Here is an 18,868-nt window from a genome sequence, read left to right as displayed (position 1 = left end):
TAAACCAACAGATGGAGGAACAGACTAAACCAACAGAGGGAAAAACAGACTAAACCAACAGATGGAGGAACAGACTAAACCAACAGATGGAGGAACAGACTAAACCAACAGAGGGAGGAACAGACTAAACCAACAGATGGAGGAACAGACTAAACCAACAGAGGGAGGAACAGACTAAACCAACAGAGGGAGGAACAGACTAAACCAACAGACAAAGGAACAGACTAAACCAACAGAGGGAGGAACAGACTAAACCAACAGAGGAGGAACAGACTAAACCAGCAGACAAAGGAACAGACTAAACCAACAGAGGGAGGAACAGACTAAACCAACAGATGGAGGAACAGACTAAACCAACAGAGGGAGGAACAGACTAATCCAACAGACAAAGGAACAGACTAAACCAACAGAGGGAGGAACAGACTAAACCAACAGAGGGAGGAACAGACTAAACCAACAGACAAAGGAACAGACTAAACCAACAGAGGGAGGAACAGACTAAACCAACAGATGGAGGAACAGACTAAACCAACAGAGGGAGGAACAGACTAAACCAACAGACAAAGGAACAGACTAAACCAACAGAGGGAGGAAGAAACTAAACCAAAAGATGGGGGAACGGACTAAACCAACAGAGGGGGGAACGGACTAAACCAACAGAGGGGGGAACGGACTAAACCAACAGAGGGGGGAACAGACTAAACCAACAGACAGAGGAACAGACAGTGGAGCAGAACAACCCCAGACCACAGACAGTGCAGCCATGTCTCACCGGCAACAGATCTGAACACAGAGAGGGTTTATGCCTGGATTATCACTGCTACACACACACACTGACACATACTCATAAACACACACACTGACAGACACACACTGACAGACAGACACACACACACACACACTCACACACTCTGAAGGAGTCTGTGCTGCTGAGTAACTGGGTCTGGTGTGTATGTTTCCTGGTGCATCGGTGTGTGTACCAGTGTGTTGTAGCGCGGTGTTTGTCGGAGGACGGTGGTATGGCGCGCTGGGAGAGCCAGTCGTGGAGTTGGTCGTTAATGATGTCTCTCCTCCTCTCTCTGTCTGCTCACGGTAAGAACACTGCTGTGTGTGTGTTTATGTGTGTCTGTTCTGTGTGTGTGTTTATGTGTGTGTGTGTGTGTGTGTGTGTGTGTGTGTGTGTGTGTGTGTGTGTGTGTGTGTGTGTGTGTGTGTGTGTGTGTGTGTGTGTGTGTGTGTGTGTGTGTGTGTGTGTGTGTGTGTGTGTGTGTGTGTGTGTGTGTGTGTGTGTGTGTGTGTGTGTGTGTCTGTTCACTATTACACCTCAAACGTCTGGAAATGTGGGCTCAACAGCGAGAGAGAGAGACTATAAAATCCATTATCTTCAGCATGTCATTATTTTGTCTGAATGTGTCGCTGACTTTGGAATATAGTATGGAATGAGTGTTTTTTCTGTCTATTACTGCTAGTAATAAACTCTGACTCTGATAGCTTCTTCATTGGTCATCAGAGAGTGTAATCGATCAGCTGATAGCTTCTTTATTGATCACTGATTTGTTGTTTTGCCAACGGGCAACTGCTGTCCCAGATCACAAACACATGTTCACACACTGACACAAGCACACACACACACACACACACACACACACACACACACACTGACACAAGCGTGCACACGGGCACACACGTGTGTGCACAATCACAAATACAAACACAGATGGAGTTGATCAAACATTAGTGTAGAAGAGATAAGGAATTTGAATTACATGACCTGTGTGTGTGTGTGTGTGTGTGTGTGTGTGTGTGTGTGTGTGTGTGTGTGTGTGTGTGTGTGTGTGTGTGTGTGTGTACTGCGTATTGGAATGTGTGTGGACCCACCCTGTGAGGTCCATCTGCCCTGTGGCCCCAGAGAGCAACATTCTGTCACAATGTATCACCGTCAACACAAGCACACACACTCATATTGTGTGTGTGTGCGCATGTGTGTTAGTGGCCAACTGGTATAGCTACCCATGATCCTGTGCTCTCCTGCCAGGAGAGGTTGTTGGGACTGAGCTCTGACCAATCGTAGCCAAGCCAACCTGGTTACCATAGTCAGAGCTCTGTTTCTATGGCTACAGATCCGTTACTATGGTAACAAACTGTATGTGTAGTGGCATGTCCATACATTTCTCCTCTCGGCTCCTCTCCTTTCCGCTCCTCTCCTTTCTGCTCCTCTCCTTTCCGCTCCTCTCCTTTCTGCTCCTCTCCTTTCTGCTCCTCCTCTTTCTGCTCCTCTCCGCTCCTCTCCTCTCCTTTACACTCTTCTCCTCTCCTGTGGTGTCCGTCAGTAGATTGCTGTGAGTATTTCGACATGGTCAGTGTTTAACCTATAGCTGTAATCCTAATCTAATTTCATCTGTGGTCAGTAGAGCATGTTAGAACATCACTGCTCCTAATCCACACTGACACACAGCTTCTGCTTCAAAGTATAGAAGGAGGGAGGGAGGGAGAGAGAGAGCAGTTTTCCATTCATTTTAATTGAGCACATCAGCTTCCAATCACGCTACTCTGGATTTTGAATGATCATGGCTGCGAAGTGAATAAAATCCATTGCAATGGTGTTGTCTGTCTCCTGTGTATGTGTGGGTGTGTCCTGATCTATTTGTTGCTTCTGATTGACCTGACAGGAGACCTCTCATTGACCACCGTCAGCAGGACGGAAGTCCAGCACAGCCAATCATCTTTCTCCGCTGTAGAAAGGGCGGTGCTTATCGGTGATGACTCAGCAGAGCTGATTGGTTTAGGGTTAGGACTAGCGGCTGGACTTCCTCTCAGCGCCATCAAACTCAAACCCTCTCACAGAAGACACTCCCACTTGGACTTCACTGAACAGGACGATCAGCCAATCAGAGAAGAGCTAACTGGCGGGGAATCTCAGGAACGCTCAGATGATATCATCAAGGTGGAGTTCCATAACCCCGACCGCCCCTTGACCCCTGACCTCTCGTCTGATTCTGATTGGCTGACGGCTGTAGTTCAGCCCCTACAGCAGCGGGCGGGAGACCCCACAGCCTGGACTCTGTCAGATTTCTATGACTACTTGTCCCCCGTTGATGAACTCTCCACCATAGACACAACCCTTGACCCTGATCCGACCCTGACCCCTCTGGCAGACATGGAGGATGAAAACCAATCGCTCACTGGCTCCCCTGTCCCCAATGTTAACCCTGACAATGATGACCCCCAGCCACCCTCTCAGTCTCAGCCCCCCTCTCAGTCTCAATCCCCCCCTCCTCCTTCCCCTCCTCAGGGGTCAGATGGGTGTGGTCTGGGATTTGTGAGGTCAGAGGTCGGGGGTGAGTGTGTGTCTCAGTGTGACGCACAGCCTGAGTTCTGCTACAACAGAGGAGTCTGTACCATCGCTACTGGAATAGGAGCATTCTGCAGGTGATTTTGCACAATCATCAGTGGAAAGAAATACATGTACAATAATGTGGGTGGGGCTTAGTGGTTTGTACACTACAGAACAATATACAGCTGGTGTCTTTCTAACAAAACCAGAATCGACACCCCACTGACAAACATGTAGAAACATGCAGGGCCACAAGCCTACTCAGCAGGGGGGGGTCCATATGTCCTTACCCAACCTGAACCTCCCCTTCCACATGTCAAACACAGAAACACACCCTCTCTGATCCAGTTGATCTTATTATAGGACTAGTCTGGGCTGATTCTCTCTTAATTACTGGACAGACTTCTGATCTAACCTAGGACAGGCACATGTAGGCCCGATAAAATCTGAGATGCAGAGAACAAGGACTGAATCACGGAATCCAGACATTAAAACAGAATTAAACAATATTCAAAAATGTATTGAACTTAGTAGGGAATCAACTAAATGTATTGAACTTAGTAGGGAATCAACTAAATGTATTGAACTTAGTAGGGAATCAACTAAATGTATTGAACTTAGTAGGGAATCAACTAAATGTATTGAACTTAGTAGGGAATCAACTAAATGTATTGAACTTAGTAGGGAATCAACTAAATGTATTGAACTTAGTAGGGAATCAACTAAATGTATTGAACTTAGTAGGGAATCAACTAAATGTATTGAACTTAGTAGGGAATCAACTAAATGTATTGAACTTAGTAGGGAATCAACTAAATGTATTGAAAATGTATTAATTTGCCGAAGTGTATATTAAGACATGAACAGAATGCATCAGTGATTCATACTGAAGAAGCAGCGAGAATCCCTGTAACACTTTGTGTCGCTGTTCGAGATGATGCTAATGAAGAAGCTAGTGGTAGATGGAAAGGCTTTCCCAAAAACATTCTTAATTAAATGTTAACTACAGAGTAGCATATGATTACCTGGCAGAATGATTTCCTGATTATTTGGGTATTTCTTTTGCAAACTCTACCGTCTCATGTGCACTCCCAAAACACTGCTAAAAACAGCCTTATGCTAGGTGAGCACTGCAATTAAAGGGTAACGACATGCAAAAAAAAAGATTTAAAAAAAAATGTCCCAAACCTCAATAGTGGTCTCCTGATGTGCTTTAAGCATTGCTGAGGACTTAGAACATCCAACGTTTCTGTTTTTCTACAGTACTAGTAGCAATACATCAACTCATTGACATTGCTTTGTAACAACAATCGTCAGATAGGGCGGCAGTTTGTTTTAGAGACACAAATGCTTCCTGAATTCTACTGCCTGTCTGTCTATTCTATAGTTAAAATATCCCCCCACCCCTATCTCTCTAGATGTAATGTTCAGGACTATATGTGGAACAAGGGCTCTCGTTGTGATTGGGTGGTGACAGACTTCCAGGTGCTGTGTGTGGTAGTGGGTGTGGCCTCTGTGACCCTCATCCTACTCATCATCATCATCGTCTTCTTCGCCAAACGACTCCACCGCCTGAGGATTGAGAACAGGCGACTCCGCAAACGCAGGTCAGTGTATGTCTAAGAGAGAAAGAGACAGAAATAATCAAATCACATTTCATTTGTCACATACAACAGGTGTAGACCTCACTGTGAAATGCTTTATTACAAGCCCTTAACCAACAATGCAGTTCAATATATAGAGTTAAGAAAATACTAAATAAACTAGTGGAAAAAAATATCTGCGAGAGAGCTACAGAGAGAGAGAGGGGAAGAGCGCTACAGAGAGAGAGAGGGGAAGAGAGCTACAGAGAGAGAGAGGCGAAGAGAGCTACAGAGAGAGAGGGGAAGAGAGAAACAGAGAGAGAGGGGGAAGAGAGACACAGAGAGAGAGGGGAAGAGAGATACAGAGAGAGAGGGGAAGAGAGACACAGAGAGAGAGGGGAAGAGAGATACAGAGAGAGAGGGGAAGAGAGATACAAAGAGAGAGGGGAAGAGAGACACAGAGAGAGAGGGGAAGAGAGGCACAGAGAGAGAGGGAAGAGAGGCACAGAGAGAGAGGGGAAGAGAGATACAGAGAGAGAGGGGAAGAGAGATACAGAGAGAGAGGGGAAGAGAGATACAGTGAAAGAGAGGGGAAAGAGAGATACAGAGAGAGGGGAAGAGAGATAATGAGAGAGAGGGGAAGAGAGATACAGAGAGAGAGGGGAAGAGAGATACAATAGAGAGAGAGGGGAAGAGAGATACAGAGAAAGAGAGGGGAAGAGAGATACAGAGAAGAGAGATACAGAGAAAGAGAGGGGAAGAGAGATACAGAGAAAGAGAGGGGAAGAGAGATACAGAGAAAGAGAAATACAGAGAAAGAGGAGATACAGAGAAAGAGAGGGGATGAGAGATAGAGGGGAAGAGAGATACAGAGAAAGAGAGATACAGAGAAAGAGAGGGGAAGAGAGATACAGAGAAAGAGAGATACAGAGAAAGAGAGATACAGAGAAAGAGAGGGGATGAGAGATACAGAGAAAGAGAGGGGAAGAGAGATACAGAGAAGAGAGGGGAAGAGAGATACAGAGAAAGAGAGGGGATGAGATATACAGAGAAAGATGAGGGGAAAGAGAGATCAAGAGAAAGAGAGGGGAAGAGGAGATACAGAGAAAGAGAGGGGATGAGAGATACCAGAGGATACAGAGAAAGAGAATACAGAGAAGAGAGATACAGAGAAAGAGAGGGGATTGAGAGGTACACGAGAAAAGAGAGGGGAGAGAGATTACAGACGAATAGAGAGGGGAGAGAGATACAGAGAAAGAGAGGGGAAGAGAGATACAGAGAAAGAGAGGGGATGAGAGATTAAAGAGATACAGAGGAAAGAGAAATACAGAGAAAGAGAGGGGAACAGAAGATAGCAGAGAAAGAGAGGGGAAAGAGAGCTTACGAGGAAAAGAGAGGGGATGAGAGATACAGAGAAAGAGAGGGGAAGAGAGATGCAGAGAAAGAGAGATACAGAGAAAGAGAGGGGAAGAGAGATACAGAGAAAGAGAGATACAGAGAAAAGAGGGGAAGAGAAAGAGAGATACAGAGAAAGAGAGGGGAAGAGAGATACAGAAGAAAGAGAGGGGAATGAGAGATACAGAGAAAGAGAGGGAAAGAGAGATACAGAGAAAGAGAGGGGAAGAGAGATACAGAGAAAGAGAGGGGATGAGAGATACAGAGAAAGAGAGATACAGAGAAAGAGAGGGGAAGAGAGATACAGAGAAAGAGAGATACAGAGAAAAAGAGGGGAAGAGAGATACAGAGAAAGAGAGATACAGAGAAAGAGAGGGGAAGAGAGATACAGAGAAAGAGAGGGGAAGAGAGATACAGAGAAAGAGAGGGGAAGAGAGATACAGAGAAAGAGAGGGAAGAGAGATACAGAGAAGGGAGGGGATGAGAGATACAGAAAAAGAGAGGGGAAGAGAGATACAGAGAAAAGAGAGATACAGAGAAAGAGGGGGAAGAGAAAGAGAGGGAAGAGAGATACAGAGAAAGAGAGGGATGAGAGATACAGAGAAAGAGAGGGGAAGAGAGATACAGAGAAAGAGAGGGGAAGAGAGATACAGAGAAAGAGAGGGGAAGAGAGATACAGAGAAAGAGAGATACAGAGAAAGAGAGGGGATGAGAGATACAGAGAAAGAGAGGGGATGAGAGATACAGAGAAAGAGAGGGGAAGAGAGATGCAGAGAAAGAGAGATACAGAGAAAGAGATGGGGATGAGCGATACAGAGAAAGAGAGGGGAAGAGAGATACAGAGAAAGAGAGATACAGAGAAAGAGAGGGGAAGAGAGATACAGAGAAAGAGAGATTACAGAGAAAAAGAGGTGAAGAGAAAGAGAGATACAGAGAAAGAAGGGAAGAGAGATACAGAGAAAGAGAGGGGATGAGAGATACAGAGAAAGGAGGGGAAGAGAGATACAGAGAAAGAGAGGGAAGAGAGATACAGAGAAAGAAGGGGAAGAGAGATACAGAGAAAGAAGAGATACAGAGAAGAGAGGGAAGAGAGATACAGAGAAAGAGAGATACAGAGAAAAAGAGGGGAAGAGAAAGAGAGATACAGAGAAAGAGAGGGGAAGAGAGATACAGAGAAAGAGAGATACAGAGAAAGAGAGGGGAAGAGAGATACAGAGAAAGAGAGGGGAAGAGAGATACAGAGAAAGAGAGGGGAAGAGAGATACAGAGAAAGAGAGGGGAAGAGAGATACAGAGAAAGAGAGGGATGAGAGATACAGAAAAAGATGAGGGGAAGAGAGATACAGAGAAAGAGAGATACAGAGAAAGAGAGGGGAAGAGAAAGAGAGGGGAAGAGAGATACAGAGAAAGAGAGGGGATGAGAGATACAGAGAAAGAGAGGGGAAGAGAGATACAGAGAAAGAGAGGGGATGAGAGATACAGAGAAAGAGAGGGGAAGAGAGATACAGAGAAAGAGAGGGAAGAGAGATACAGAGAAAGAGAGGGGAAGAGAGATACAGAGAAAGAGAGATACAGAGAAAGAGAGGGGAAGAGAGATACAGAGAAAGAGAGATACAGAGAAAGAGAGGGGAAGAGAGATACAGAGAAAGAGAGGGGACGAGAGATACAGAGAAAGAGAGATACAGAGAAAGAGAGGGGATGAGAGATACAGAGAAAGAGAGGGGACGAGAGATACAGAGAAAGAGAGATACAGAGAAAGAGAGGGGAAGAGAGATACAGAGAAAGAGAGGGGACGAGAGATACAGAGAAAGAGAGATACAGAGAAAGAGAGGGGAAGAGAGATACAGAGAAAGAGAGGGGAAGAGAGATACAGAGAAAGAGAGGGGAAGAGAGATACAGAGAAAGAGAGGGGAAGAGAGATACAGAGAAAGAGAGGGGAAGAGAGATACAGAGAAAGAGAGGGGAAGAGAGATGCAGAGAAAGAGAGGGGAAGAGAGATACAGAGAAAGAGAGATACAGAGAAAGAGAGGGGATGAGAGATACAGAGAAAGAGAGGGGATGAGAGATACAGAGAAAGAGAGGGGAAGAGAGATACAGAGAAAGAGAGGGGATGAGAGATAGAGAAAGAGAGGGGAAGAGAGATGCAGAGAAAGAGAGGGGAAGAGAGATACAGAGAAAGAGAGATACAGAGAAAGAGAGGGGATGAGAGATACAGAGAAAGAGAGGGGATGAGAGATACAGAGAAAGAGAGGGGAAGAGAGATACAGAGAAAGAGAGGGGAAGAGAGATAGAGAAAGAGAGGGGAAGAGAGATACAGAGAAAGAGAGATACAGAGAAAGAGAGGGGAAGAGAGATACAGAGAAAGAGAGGGGAAGAGAGATACAGAGAAAGAGAGGGGAAGAGAGATACAGAGAAAGAGAGGGGAAGAGAGATACAGAGAAAGAGAGGGGAAGAGAGATGCAGAGAAAGAGAGGGGAAGAGAGATACAGAGAAAGAGAGATACAGAGAAAGAGAGGGGATGAGAGATACAGAGAAAGAGAGGGGAAGAGAGATACAGAGAAAGAGAGGGGATGAGAGATACAGAGAAAGAGAGGGGATGAGAGATACAGAGAAAGAGAGGGGATGAGAGATACAGAGAAAGAGAGATACAGAGAAAGAGAGGGGATGAGAGATACAGAGAAAGAGAGGGGATGAGAGATACAGAGAAAGAGAGATACAGAGAAAGAGAGGGGATGAGAGATACAGAGAAAGAGAGGGGAAGAGAGATACAGAGAAAGAGAGGGGAAGAGAGATACAGAGAAAGAGAGATACAGAGAAAGAGAGGGGATGAGAGATACAGAGAAAGAGAGGGGAAGAGAGATACAGAGAAAGAGAGGGAAGAGAGATACAGGAAAGAGAGGGGAAGAGAGATACAGAGAAAGAGAGGGGAAGAGAGATGCAGAGAAAGAGAGGGGAAGAGAGATACAGAGAAAGAGAGGGGATGAGAGATACAGAGAAAGAGAGATACAGAGAAAGAGAGGGGATGAGAGATACAGAGAAAGAGAGGGGAAGAGAGATACAGAGAAAGAGAGGGGATGAGAGATACAGAGAAAGAGAGATACAGAGAAAGAGAGGGGATGAGAGATACAGAGAAAGAGAGGGGATGAGAGATACAGAGAAAGAAAGAGAGGGGATGAGAGATACAGAGAAAGAGAGGGGACGAGAGATACAGAGAAAGAGAGATACAGAGAAAGAGAGGGGAGAGAGAGATACAGAGAAAGAGAGATACAGAGAAAGAGAGGGAAGAGAAGAAGAGAGATACAGAGAAAGAGAGGGGAAGAGAGATACAGAGAAAGAGAGGGGAAGAGAGATACAGAGAAAGAGAGGGGAAGAGAGATACAGAGAAAGAGAGGGGAAGAGAGATACAGAGAAAGAGAGGGGATGAGAGATACAGAGAAAGAGAGGGGAAGAGAGATACAGAGAAAGAGAGATACAGAGAAAGAGAGGGGAAGAGAAAGAGAGGGGAAGAGAGATACAGAGAAAGAGAGGGGATGAGAGATACAGAGAAAGAGAGGGGAAGAGAGATACAGAGAAAGAGAGGGGAAGAGAGATACAGAGAAGAGAGGGGATGAGAGATACAGAGAAAGAGAGGGGATGAGAGATACAGAGAAAGAGAGGGGAAGAGAGATACAGAGAAAGAGAGATACAGAGAAAGAGAGGGGAAGAGAGATACAGAGAAAGAGAGATACAGAGAAAGAGAGGGGAAGAGAGATACAGAGAAAGAGAGGGGAAGAGAGATACAGAGAAAGAGAGATACAGAGAAAGAGAGGGGATGAGAGATACAGAGAAAGAGAGGGGAAGAGAGATACAGAGAAAGAGAGATACAGAGAAAGAGAGGGGAAGAGAGATACAGAGAAAGAGAGGGGACGAGAGATACAGAGAAAGAGAGATACAGAGAAAGAGAGGGGAAGAGAGATACAGAGAAAGAGAGGGGAAGAGAGATACAGAGAAAGAGAGGGGAAGAGAGATACAGAGAAAGAGAGGGGAAGAGAGATACAGAGAAAGAGAGGGGAAGAGAGATACAGAGAAAGAGAGGGGAAGAGAGATACAGAGAAAGAGAGGGGAAGAGAGATACAGAGAAAGAGAGGGGAGAGAGATACAGAGAAAGAGAGATACAGAGAAAGAGAGGGGATGAGAGATACAGAGAAAGAGAGAGGATGAGAGATACAGAGAAAGAGAGGGGAAGAGAGATACAGAGAAAGAGAGGGGATGAGAGATAGAGAAAGAGAGGGGAAGAGAGATGCAGAGAAAGAGAGGGGAAGAGAGATACAGAGAAAGAGAGATACAGAGAAAGAGAGGGGATGAGAGATACAGAGAAAGAGAGGGGAAGAGAGATACAGAGAAAGAGAGGGGAAGAGAGATACAGAGAAAGAGAGATACAGAGAAAGAGAGGGGAAGAGAGATACAGAGAAAAAGAGAGGGGACGAGAGATACAGAGAAAGAGAGATACAGAGAAAGAGAGGGAAGAGAGATACAGAGAAAGAGAGGGGATGAGAGATACAGAGAAAGAGAGATACAGAGAAAGAGAGGGGAAGAGAGATACAGAGAAAGAGAGGGAAGAGAGATACAGAGAAAGAGAGGGAAAGAGAGATACAGAGAAAGAGAGATACAGAGAAAGAGAGGGGATGAGAGATACAGAGAAAGAGAGGGGAAGAGAGATACAGAGAAAGAGAGGGGAAGAGAGATACAGAGAAAGAGAGGGAAGAGAGATACAGAGAAAGAGAGGGGAAGAGAGATACAGAGAAAGAGAGGGGAAGAGAGATACAGAGAAAGAGAGGTGATGAGAGATACAGAGAAAGAGAGATACAGAGAAATAGAGGGGATGAGAGATACAGAGAAAGAGAGGGGAAGAGAGATACAGAGAAAGAGAGGGGATGAGAGATACAGAGAAAGAGAGATACAGAGAAAGAGAGGGGATGAGAGATACAGAGAAAGAGAGGGGATGAGAGATACAGAGAAAGAGAGGGGATGAGAGATACAGAGAAAGAGAGGGGACGAGAGATACAGAGAAAGAGAGATACAGAGAAAGAGAGGGGAAGAGAGATACAGAGAAAGAGAGATACAGAGAAAAAGAGGGGAAAGAAAAGAGAGAACAGAGAAAGAGAGGGGAAGAGAGATACAGAGAAAGAGAGGGGATGAGAGATACAGAGAAAGAGAGGGAAGAGAGATACAGAGAAAGAGAGGGGAAGAGAGATACAGAGAAAGAGAGGGGATGAGAGACAGAAAAAGAGAGGGGAAGAGAGATACAGAGAAAGAGAGATACAGAGAAAGAGAGGGGAAGAGAGAAAGAGAGGGGAAGAGAGATACAGAGAAAGAGAGGGGAAGAGATACAGAGAAAGAGAGGGGAAGAGAGATACAGAGAAAGAGAGGGGAAGAGAGATACAGAGAAAAGAGAGGGGATGAGAGATACAGAGAAAGAGAGATACAGAGAAAGAGAGGGGAAGAGAGATACAGAGGAAAGAGAGATACAGAGAAAGAGAGGGGAAGAGAGATACAGAGAAAGAGAGGGACGAGAGATACAGAGAAAGAGAGATACAGAGAAAGAGAGGGGAAGAGAGATACAGAGAAAGAGAGGGGATGAGAGATACAGAGAAAGAGAGATACAGAGAAAGAGAGGGGAGAGAGATACAGAGAAAGAGAGGGGAAGAGAGATACAGAGAAAGAGAGGGGAAGAGAGATACAGAGAAAGAGAGGGGAAGAGAGATACAGAGAAGAGAGATACAGAGAAAGAGAGGGGAAGAGAGATACAGAGAAAGAGAGATACAGAGAAAGAGAGGGGAAGAAGAGAGATACAGAGAAAGAGAGGGGAAGAGAGATACAGAGAAAGAGAGGGGATGAGAGATACAGAGAAAGAGAGGGGAAGAGAGATACAGAGAAAGAGAGGGGAAGAGAGATACAGAGAAAGAGAGGGGATGAGAGATACAGAGAAAAGAGAGGGAAGAGAGATACAGAGAAAGAGAGATACAGAGAAAGAGAGGGGAAGAAAAGAGAGGGAAGAGAGATACAGAGAAAGAGAGGGGATGAGAGATACAGAGAAAGAGAGGGGAAGAGAGATACAGAGAAAGAGAGGGGAAGAGAGATACAGAGAAAGAGAGGGGATGAGAGATACAGAGAAAGAGAGATACAGAGAAAGAGAGGGGAAGAGAGATACAGAGAAAGAGAGATACAGAGAAAGAGAGGGGAAGAGAGATACAGAGAAAGAGAGGGGACGAGAGATACAGAGAAAGAGAGATACAGAGAAAGAGAGGGATGAGAGATACAGAGAAAGAGAGGGGACGAGAGATACAGAGAAAGAGAGATACAGAGAAAGAGAGGGATGAGAGATACAGAGAAAGAGAGGGGATGAGAGATACAGAGAAAGAGAGGGGATGAGAGATACAGAGAAAGAGAGGGGACGAGAGATACAGAGAAAGAGAGATACAGAGAAAGAGAGGGGAAGAGAGATACAGAGAAAGAGAGGGGAAGAGAGATACAGAGAAAGAGAGGGGAAGAGAGATACAGAGAAAGAGAGGGGAAGAGAGATACAGAGAAAGAGAGATACAGAGAAAGAGAGGGGAAGAGAGATACAGAGAAAGAGAGGGGAAGAGAGATACAGAGAAAGAGAGGGGAAGAGAGATACAGAGAAAGAGAGGGGAAAGAGATACAGAGAAAGAGAGGGGAAGAGAGATACAGAGAAAGAGAGGGGAAGAGAGATGCAGAGAAAGAGAGGGAAGAGAGATACAGAGAAAGAGAGATACAGAGAAAGAGAGGGGATGAGAGATACAGAGAAAGAGAGAGGATGAGAGATACAGAGAAAGAGAGGGGAAGAGAGATACAGAGAAAGAGAGGGGATGAGAGATAGAGAAAGAGAGGGGAAGAGAGATGCAGAGAAAGAGAGGGGAAGAGAGATACAGAGAAAGAGAGATACAGAGAAAGAGAGGGGATGAGAGATACAGAGAAAGAGAGGGGAAGAGAGATACAGAGAAAGAGAGATACAGAGAAAGAGAGGGGATGAGAGATACAGAGAAAGAGATGGGAAGAGAGATACAGAGAAAGAGAGGGGAAGAGAGATACAGAGAAAGAGAGGGGAAGAGAGATACAGAGAAAGAGAGGGGAAGAGAGATGCAGAGAAAGAGAGGGGAAGAGAGATACAGAGAAAGAGAGGTGATGAGAGATACAGAGAAAGAGAGATACAGAGAAATAGAGGGGATGAGAGATACAGAGAAAGAGAGGGGAAGAGAGATACAGAGAAAGAGAGGGGATGAGAGATACAGAGAAAGAGAGATACAGAGAAAGAGAGGGATGAGAGATACAGAGAAAGAGAGGGGATGAGAGATACAGAGAAAGAGAGGGGATGAGAGATACAGAGAAAGAGAGGGGACGAGAGATACAGAGAAAGAGAGATACAGAGAAAGAGAGGGGAAGAGAGATACAGAGAAAGAGAGATACAGAGAAAGAGAGGGGAAGAGAGATACAGAGAAAGAGAGGGGAAGAGAGATACAGAGAAAGAGAGATACAGAGAAAGAGAGGGGATGAGAGATACAGAGAAAGAGAGGGGATGAGAGATACAGAGAAAGAGAGGGGATGAGAGATACAGAGAAAGAGAGGGGATGAGAGATACAGAGAAAGAGAGGGGACGAGAGATACAGAGAAAGAGAGATACAGAGAAAGAGAGGGGAAGAGAGATACAGAGAAAGAGAGATACAGAGAAAGAGAGGGGAAGAGAGATACAGAGAAAGAGAGGGGAAGAGAGATACAGAGAAAGAGAGGGGAAGAGAGATACAGAGAAAGAGAGGGGAAGAGAGATACAGAGAAAGAGAGGGGAAGAGAGATACAGAGAAAGAGAGGGGAAGAGAGATGCAGAGAAAGAGAGGGGAAGAGAGATACAGAGAAAGAGAGGGGATGAGAGATACAGAGAAAGAGAGATACAGAGAAAGAGAGGGGATGAGAGATACAGAGAAAGAGAGGGGAAGAGAGATACAGAGAAAGAGAGGGGATGAGAGATACAGAGAAAGAGAGATACAGAGAAAGAGAGGGGATGAGAGATACAGAGAAAGAGAGGGGATGAGAGATACAGAGAAAGAGAGGGGATGAGAGATACAGAGAAAGAGAGGGGACGAGAGATACAGAGAAAGAGAGATACAGAGAAAGAGAGGGGAAGAGAGATACAGAGAAAGAGAGGGGAAGAGAGATACAGAGAAAGAGAGATACAGAGAAAGAGAGGGGATGAGAGATACAGAGAAAGAGAGGGGAAGAGAGATACAGAGAAAGAGAGGGGAAGAGAGATACAGAGAAAGAGAGGGGAAGAGAGATACAGAGAAAGAGAGGGAAGAGAGATGCAGAGAAAGAGAGGGGAAGAGAGATACAGAGAAAGAGAGGGGATGAGAGATACAGAGAAAGAGAGATACAGAGAAATAGAGGGGATGAGAGATACAGAGAAAGAGAGGGGAAGAGAGATACAGAGAAAGAGAGGGGATGAGAGATACAGAGAAAGAGAGATACAGAGAAAGAGAGGGGATGAGAGATACAGAGAAAGAGAGAGGATGAGAGATACAGAGAAAGAGAGGGGATGAGAGATACAGAGAAAGAGAGGGGACGAGAGATACAGAGAAAGAGAGATACAGAGAAAGAGAGGGGAAGAGAGATACAGAGAAAGAGAGATACAGAGAAAGAGAGGGGAAGAGAGATACAGAGAAAGAGAGGGGAAGAGAGATACAGAGAAAGAGAGATACAGAGAAAGAGAGGGGATGAGAGATACAGAGAAAGAGAGGGGAAGGAGAGATACAGAGAAAGAGAGGGGAAGGAGAGATACAGAGGAAAGAGAGGGGAAGAGAGATACAGAGAAAGAGAGGGGAAGAGAGATGCAGAGAAAGAGAGGGAAGGAGATACAGAGAAGAGAGGTGATGAGAGATAGAGAGCAAGAGAGATACAAGGAAATAGAGGGGATGAGAGATACAGAGAAGAGAGGGGAAGAGAGATACAGAGAAAGAGAGGGATGAGAGATACAGAGAAAGAGAGATACAGAGAAGAGAGGGATGAGCGATACAGAGAAAGAGAGGGGATGAGAGATACAGAGAAAGAGAGGGGATGAGAGATACAGAGAAAGAGAGGGGACGAGAGATACAGAGAAAGAGAGATACAGAGAAAGAGAGGGGAAGAGAGATACAGAGAAAGAGAGATACAGAGAAAGAGAGGGGAAGAGAGATACAGAGAAAGAGAGGGGAAGAGAGATACAGAGAAAGAGAGATACAGAGAAAGAGAGGGGAAGAGAGATACAGAGAAAGAGAGATACAGAGAAAAAGAGGGGAAGAGAAAGAGAGATACAGAGAAAGAGAGGGGAAGAGAGATACAGAGAAAGAGAGGGGATGAGAGATACAGAGAAAGAGAGGGGAAGAGAGACACAGAGAAAGAGAGGGGAAGAGAGATACAGAGAAAGAGAGGGGAAGAGAGATACAGAGAAAGAGAGGGGATGAGAGATACAGAGAAAGAGAGGGGAAGAGAGATACAGAGAAAGAGAGATACAGAGAAAGAGAGGGAAGAGAGATACAGAGAAAGAGAGATACAGAGAAAGAGAGGGGAAGAGAGATACAGAGAAAGAGAGGGGACGAGAGATACAGAGAAAGAGAGATACAGAGAAAGAGAGGGGATGAGAGATACAGAGAAAGAGAGGGGACGAGAGATACAGAGAAAGAGAAATACAGAGAAAGAGAGGGGAAGAGAGATACAGAGAAAGAGAGGGGACGAGAGATACAGGGAAAGAGAGATACAGAGAAAGAGAGGGGAAGAGAGATACAGAGAAAGAGAGGGGAAGAGAGATACAGAGAAAGAGAGGGGAAGAGAGATACAGAGAAAGAGAGGGGAAGAGAGATACAGAGAAAGAGAGGGGAAGAGAGATACAGAGAAAGAGAGGGGAAGAGAGATACAGAGAAAGAGAGGGGAAGAGAGATACAGAGAAAGAGAGGGGAAGAGAGATACAGAGAAAGAGAGATACAGAGAAAGAGAGGGGATGAGAGATACAGAGAAAGAGAGGGGATGAGAGATACAGAGAAAGAGAGGGGAAGAGAGATACAGAGAAAGAGAGGGGATGAGAGATAGAGAAAGAGAGGGGAAGAGAGATGCAGAGAAAGAGAGGGGAAGAGAGATACAGAGAAAGAGAGATACAGAGAAGGAGGGGATGAGAGATACAGAGAAAGAGAGGGGATGAGAGATAAAGAAAGAGAGGGGAAGAGAGATGCAGAGAAAGAGAGGGGAAGAGAGATGCAGAGAAAGAGAGGGGAAGAGAGATACAGAGAAAGAGAGATACAGAGAAAGAGAGGGAAGAGAGATCGAGAAAGAGAGGGGAAGAGAGATACAGAGAAAGAGAGGGGAAGAGAGATACAGAGAAGAGGGGATGAGAGAGAGGAAAGAGAGGGGAGAGAGATACAGAGAAAGAGAGGGGAAGAGAGATACAGAGAAAGAGAGATACAGAGAAAGAGAGGGGATGAGAGATACAGAGAAGAGAGGGGATGAGAAGATACAGAGAAAGAGAGGGGATGAGAGATACAGAGAAAGAGAGGGGAAGAGAGATACAGAGAAAGAGAGGGGAAGAGAGATACAGAGAAAGAGAGATACAGAGAAAGAGAGGGGAAGAGAGATACAGAGAAAGAGAGGGGATGAGAGATACAGAGAAAGAGAGATACAGAGAAAGAGAGGGGAAGAGAGATACAGAGAAAGAGAGGGGAAGAGAGATACAGAGAAAGAGAGGGGGAAGAGAGATACAGAGAAAGAGAGATACAGAGAAAGAGAGGGGGAGAGATACAGAGAAAGAGAGGGGATAGAGAGAAAAGAGGGAAAGAGAAAGAGAGATACAGAGAAAGAGAGGGGAGAGAGATACAGAGAAAGAGAGGGGAAGAGAGATACAGAGAAAGAGAGGGGAAGAGAGATACAGAGAAAGAGAGGGGAAGAGAGATACAGAGAAAAGAGAGGGGAAGAGAGATACAGAGAAAGAGAGGGGAAGAGAGATACAGAGAAAGAGGATACAGAGAAAGAGAGGGGAAGAGAAAGAGAGGGGAAGAGAGATACAGAGAAAGAGAGGGGATGAGAGATACAGAGAAAGAGAGGGAAGAGAGATACAGAGAAAGAGAGGGGAGAGAGATACAGAGAAAGAGAGGGGATGAGAGATACAGAGAAAGAGAGGGGATGAGAGATACAGAGAAGAGAGGGGGAGAGAGATACAGAGAAAGAGAGATACAGAGGAAGAAGAGGGGAAGAGAGATACAGAGAAAGAGAGATACAGAGAAAGAGAGGGGAGAGGAGATACAGAGAAAGAGAGGGGAGAGAGATACAGAGAAAAGAGGAGATCAGAGAAAGAGAGGGGGATGAGAGGGATACAGAGAAAGAGAGGGGAAGAGAGATACAGAGAAGAGAGATACAGAGAAAGAGAGGGAGAGAGATACAGAGAAAGAGAGGGGAAGAGAGATACAGAGAAAGAGAGATAAGAGAAAGAGAGGGAAGAGAGATACAGAGAAGAGAGGGGAAGAGAGATACAGAGAAAGAGAGGGGAAGAGAGATACAGAGAAAGAGAGGGGAAGAGAGATACAGAGAAAGAGAGGGGAAGAGAGATGCAGAGAAAGAAGAGGGGAGAGAGATACAGAGAAAGAGAGATACAGAGAAAGAGAGGGGATGAGAGATACAGAGAAAGAGAGGGGATGAGAGATACAGAGAAAGAGAGGGGAAGAGAGATACAGAGAAAGAGAGGGGGATGAGAGATACAGAAAGAGAGGGGAAGAGAGATACAGAGAAAGAGAGGGGAAGAGAGATACAGAGAAGAGAATAGAGAAAGAGAGGGGAAGAGAGATACAGAGAAAGAGAGGGGAGAGGATACAGAGAAAGAGAGGGAAGAGAGATACAGAGAAGGAGATACAGAGAAAGAGAGGGGATGAGAGATACAGAGAAGAGAGGGGGACGAGAGATACAGAGAAAGAGAGATACAGAGAAAGAGAGGGGAAGAGAGATACAGAGAAAGAGAGGGGGAAGAGAGATACAGAGAAAGAGAGATACAGAGAAAGAGAGGGGAAGAGAGATACAGAGAAAGAGAGGGGAAGAGAGATACAGAGAAAGAGAGGGGAAGAGAGATACAGAGAAAAGAGAGATACAGAGAAAGAGAGGGGATGAGAGATACAGAGAAAGAGAGGGGAGAGAGATACAGAGAAAGAAGAGGGGAGAGAGATACAGAGAAAGAGAGGGGAAGAGAGATACAGAAAGAGAGGGGAAGAGAGATACAGAGAAAGAGAGGGGAAGAGAGATACAGAGAAAGAGGGGATGAGAGATACAGAGAAGAAGAGATACAGAGAAAGAGAGGGGAAGGAAGAGATACAAGAGAGAAGAGAGGGGAAAGAGATTACAGAGAAAGAGAGGGGAAGAGAGATACAGAGAAAGAGAGATAAGAGAAAGAGAGGGGAAGAGAGATACAGAGAAAGAGAGGGGAAGAGAGATACAGAGAAAGAGAGGGGACGATAGAGATACAGAGAAAGAAGATACAGAGAAAGAGAGGGAAGAGA

General features: G+C 45.3%; 1 protein-coding gene across 2 annotated transcripts in view; it reads left to right on the top strand.

Moving 5' to 3' along the window:
* Nucleotides 1–702: 702 nt before the first annotated feature.
* Nucleotides 703–18,868, top strand: part of LOC116354333 (uncharacterized) — a 30,222-nt gene continuing 12,056 nt past the window's right edge. The window contains exons 1-3 of one of the 2 annotated variants that reach the window (XM_031793174.1): nt 703–1,092; nt 2,670–3,429; nt 4,753–4,941. In XM_031793174.1, the coding sequence (XP_031649034.1) occupies nt 1,020–1,092; nt 2,670–3,429; nt 4,753–4,941 (1,022 nt within the window). In that variant the 5' untranslated portion in view covers nt 703–1,019. The remainder of the gene's footprint in view (nt 1,093–2,669; nt 3,430–4,752; nt 4,942–18,868) is intronic. The other variant, XM_031793175.1, reaches the window with a different exon arrangement.

The sequence above is a fragment of the Oncorhynchus kisutch genome, linkage group LG17 (genome assembly GCF_002021735.2).
Source record: "Oncorhynchus kisutch isolate 150728-3 linkage group LG17, Okis_V2, whole genome shotgun sequence".
Taxonomy (NCBI): Eukaryota; Metazoa; Chordata; class Actinopteri; order Salmoniformes; family Salmonidae; genus Oncorhynchus; species Oncorhynchus kisutch.
Note: the sequence above shows the minus strand (reverse complement) of the source record. Positions and strands in the feature narration are given on the sequence as shown.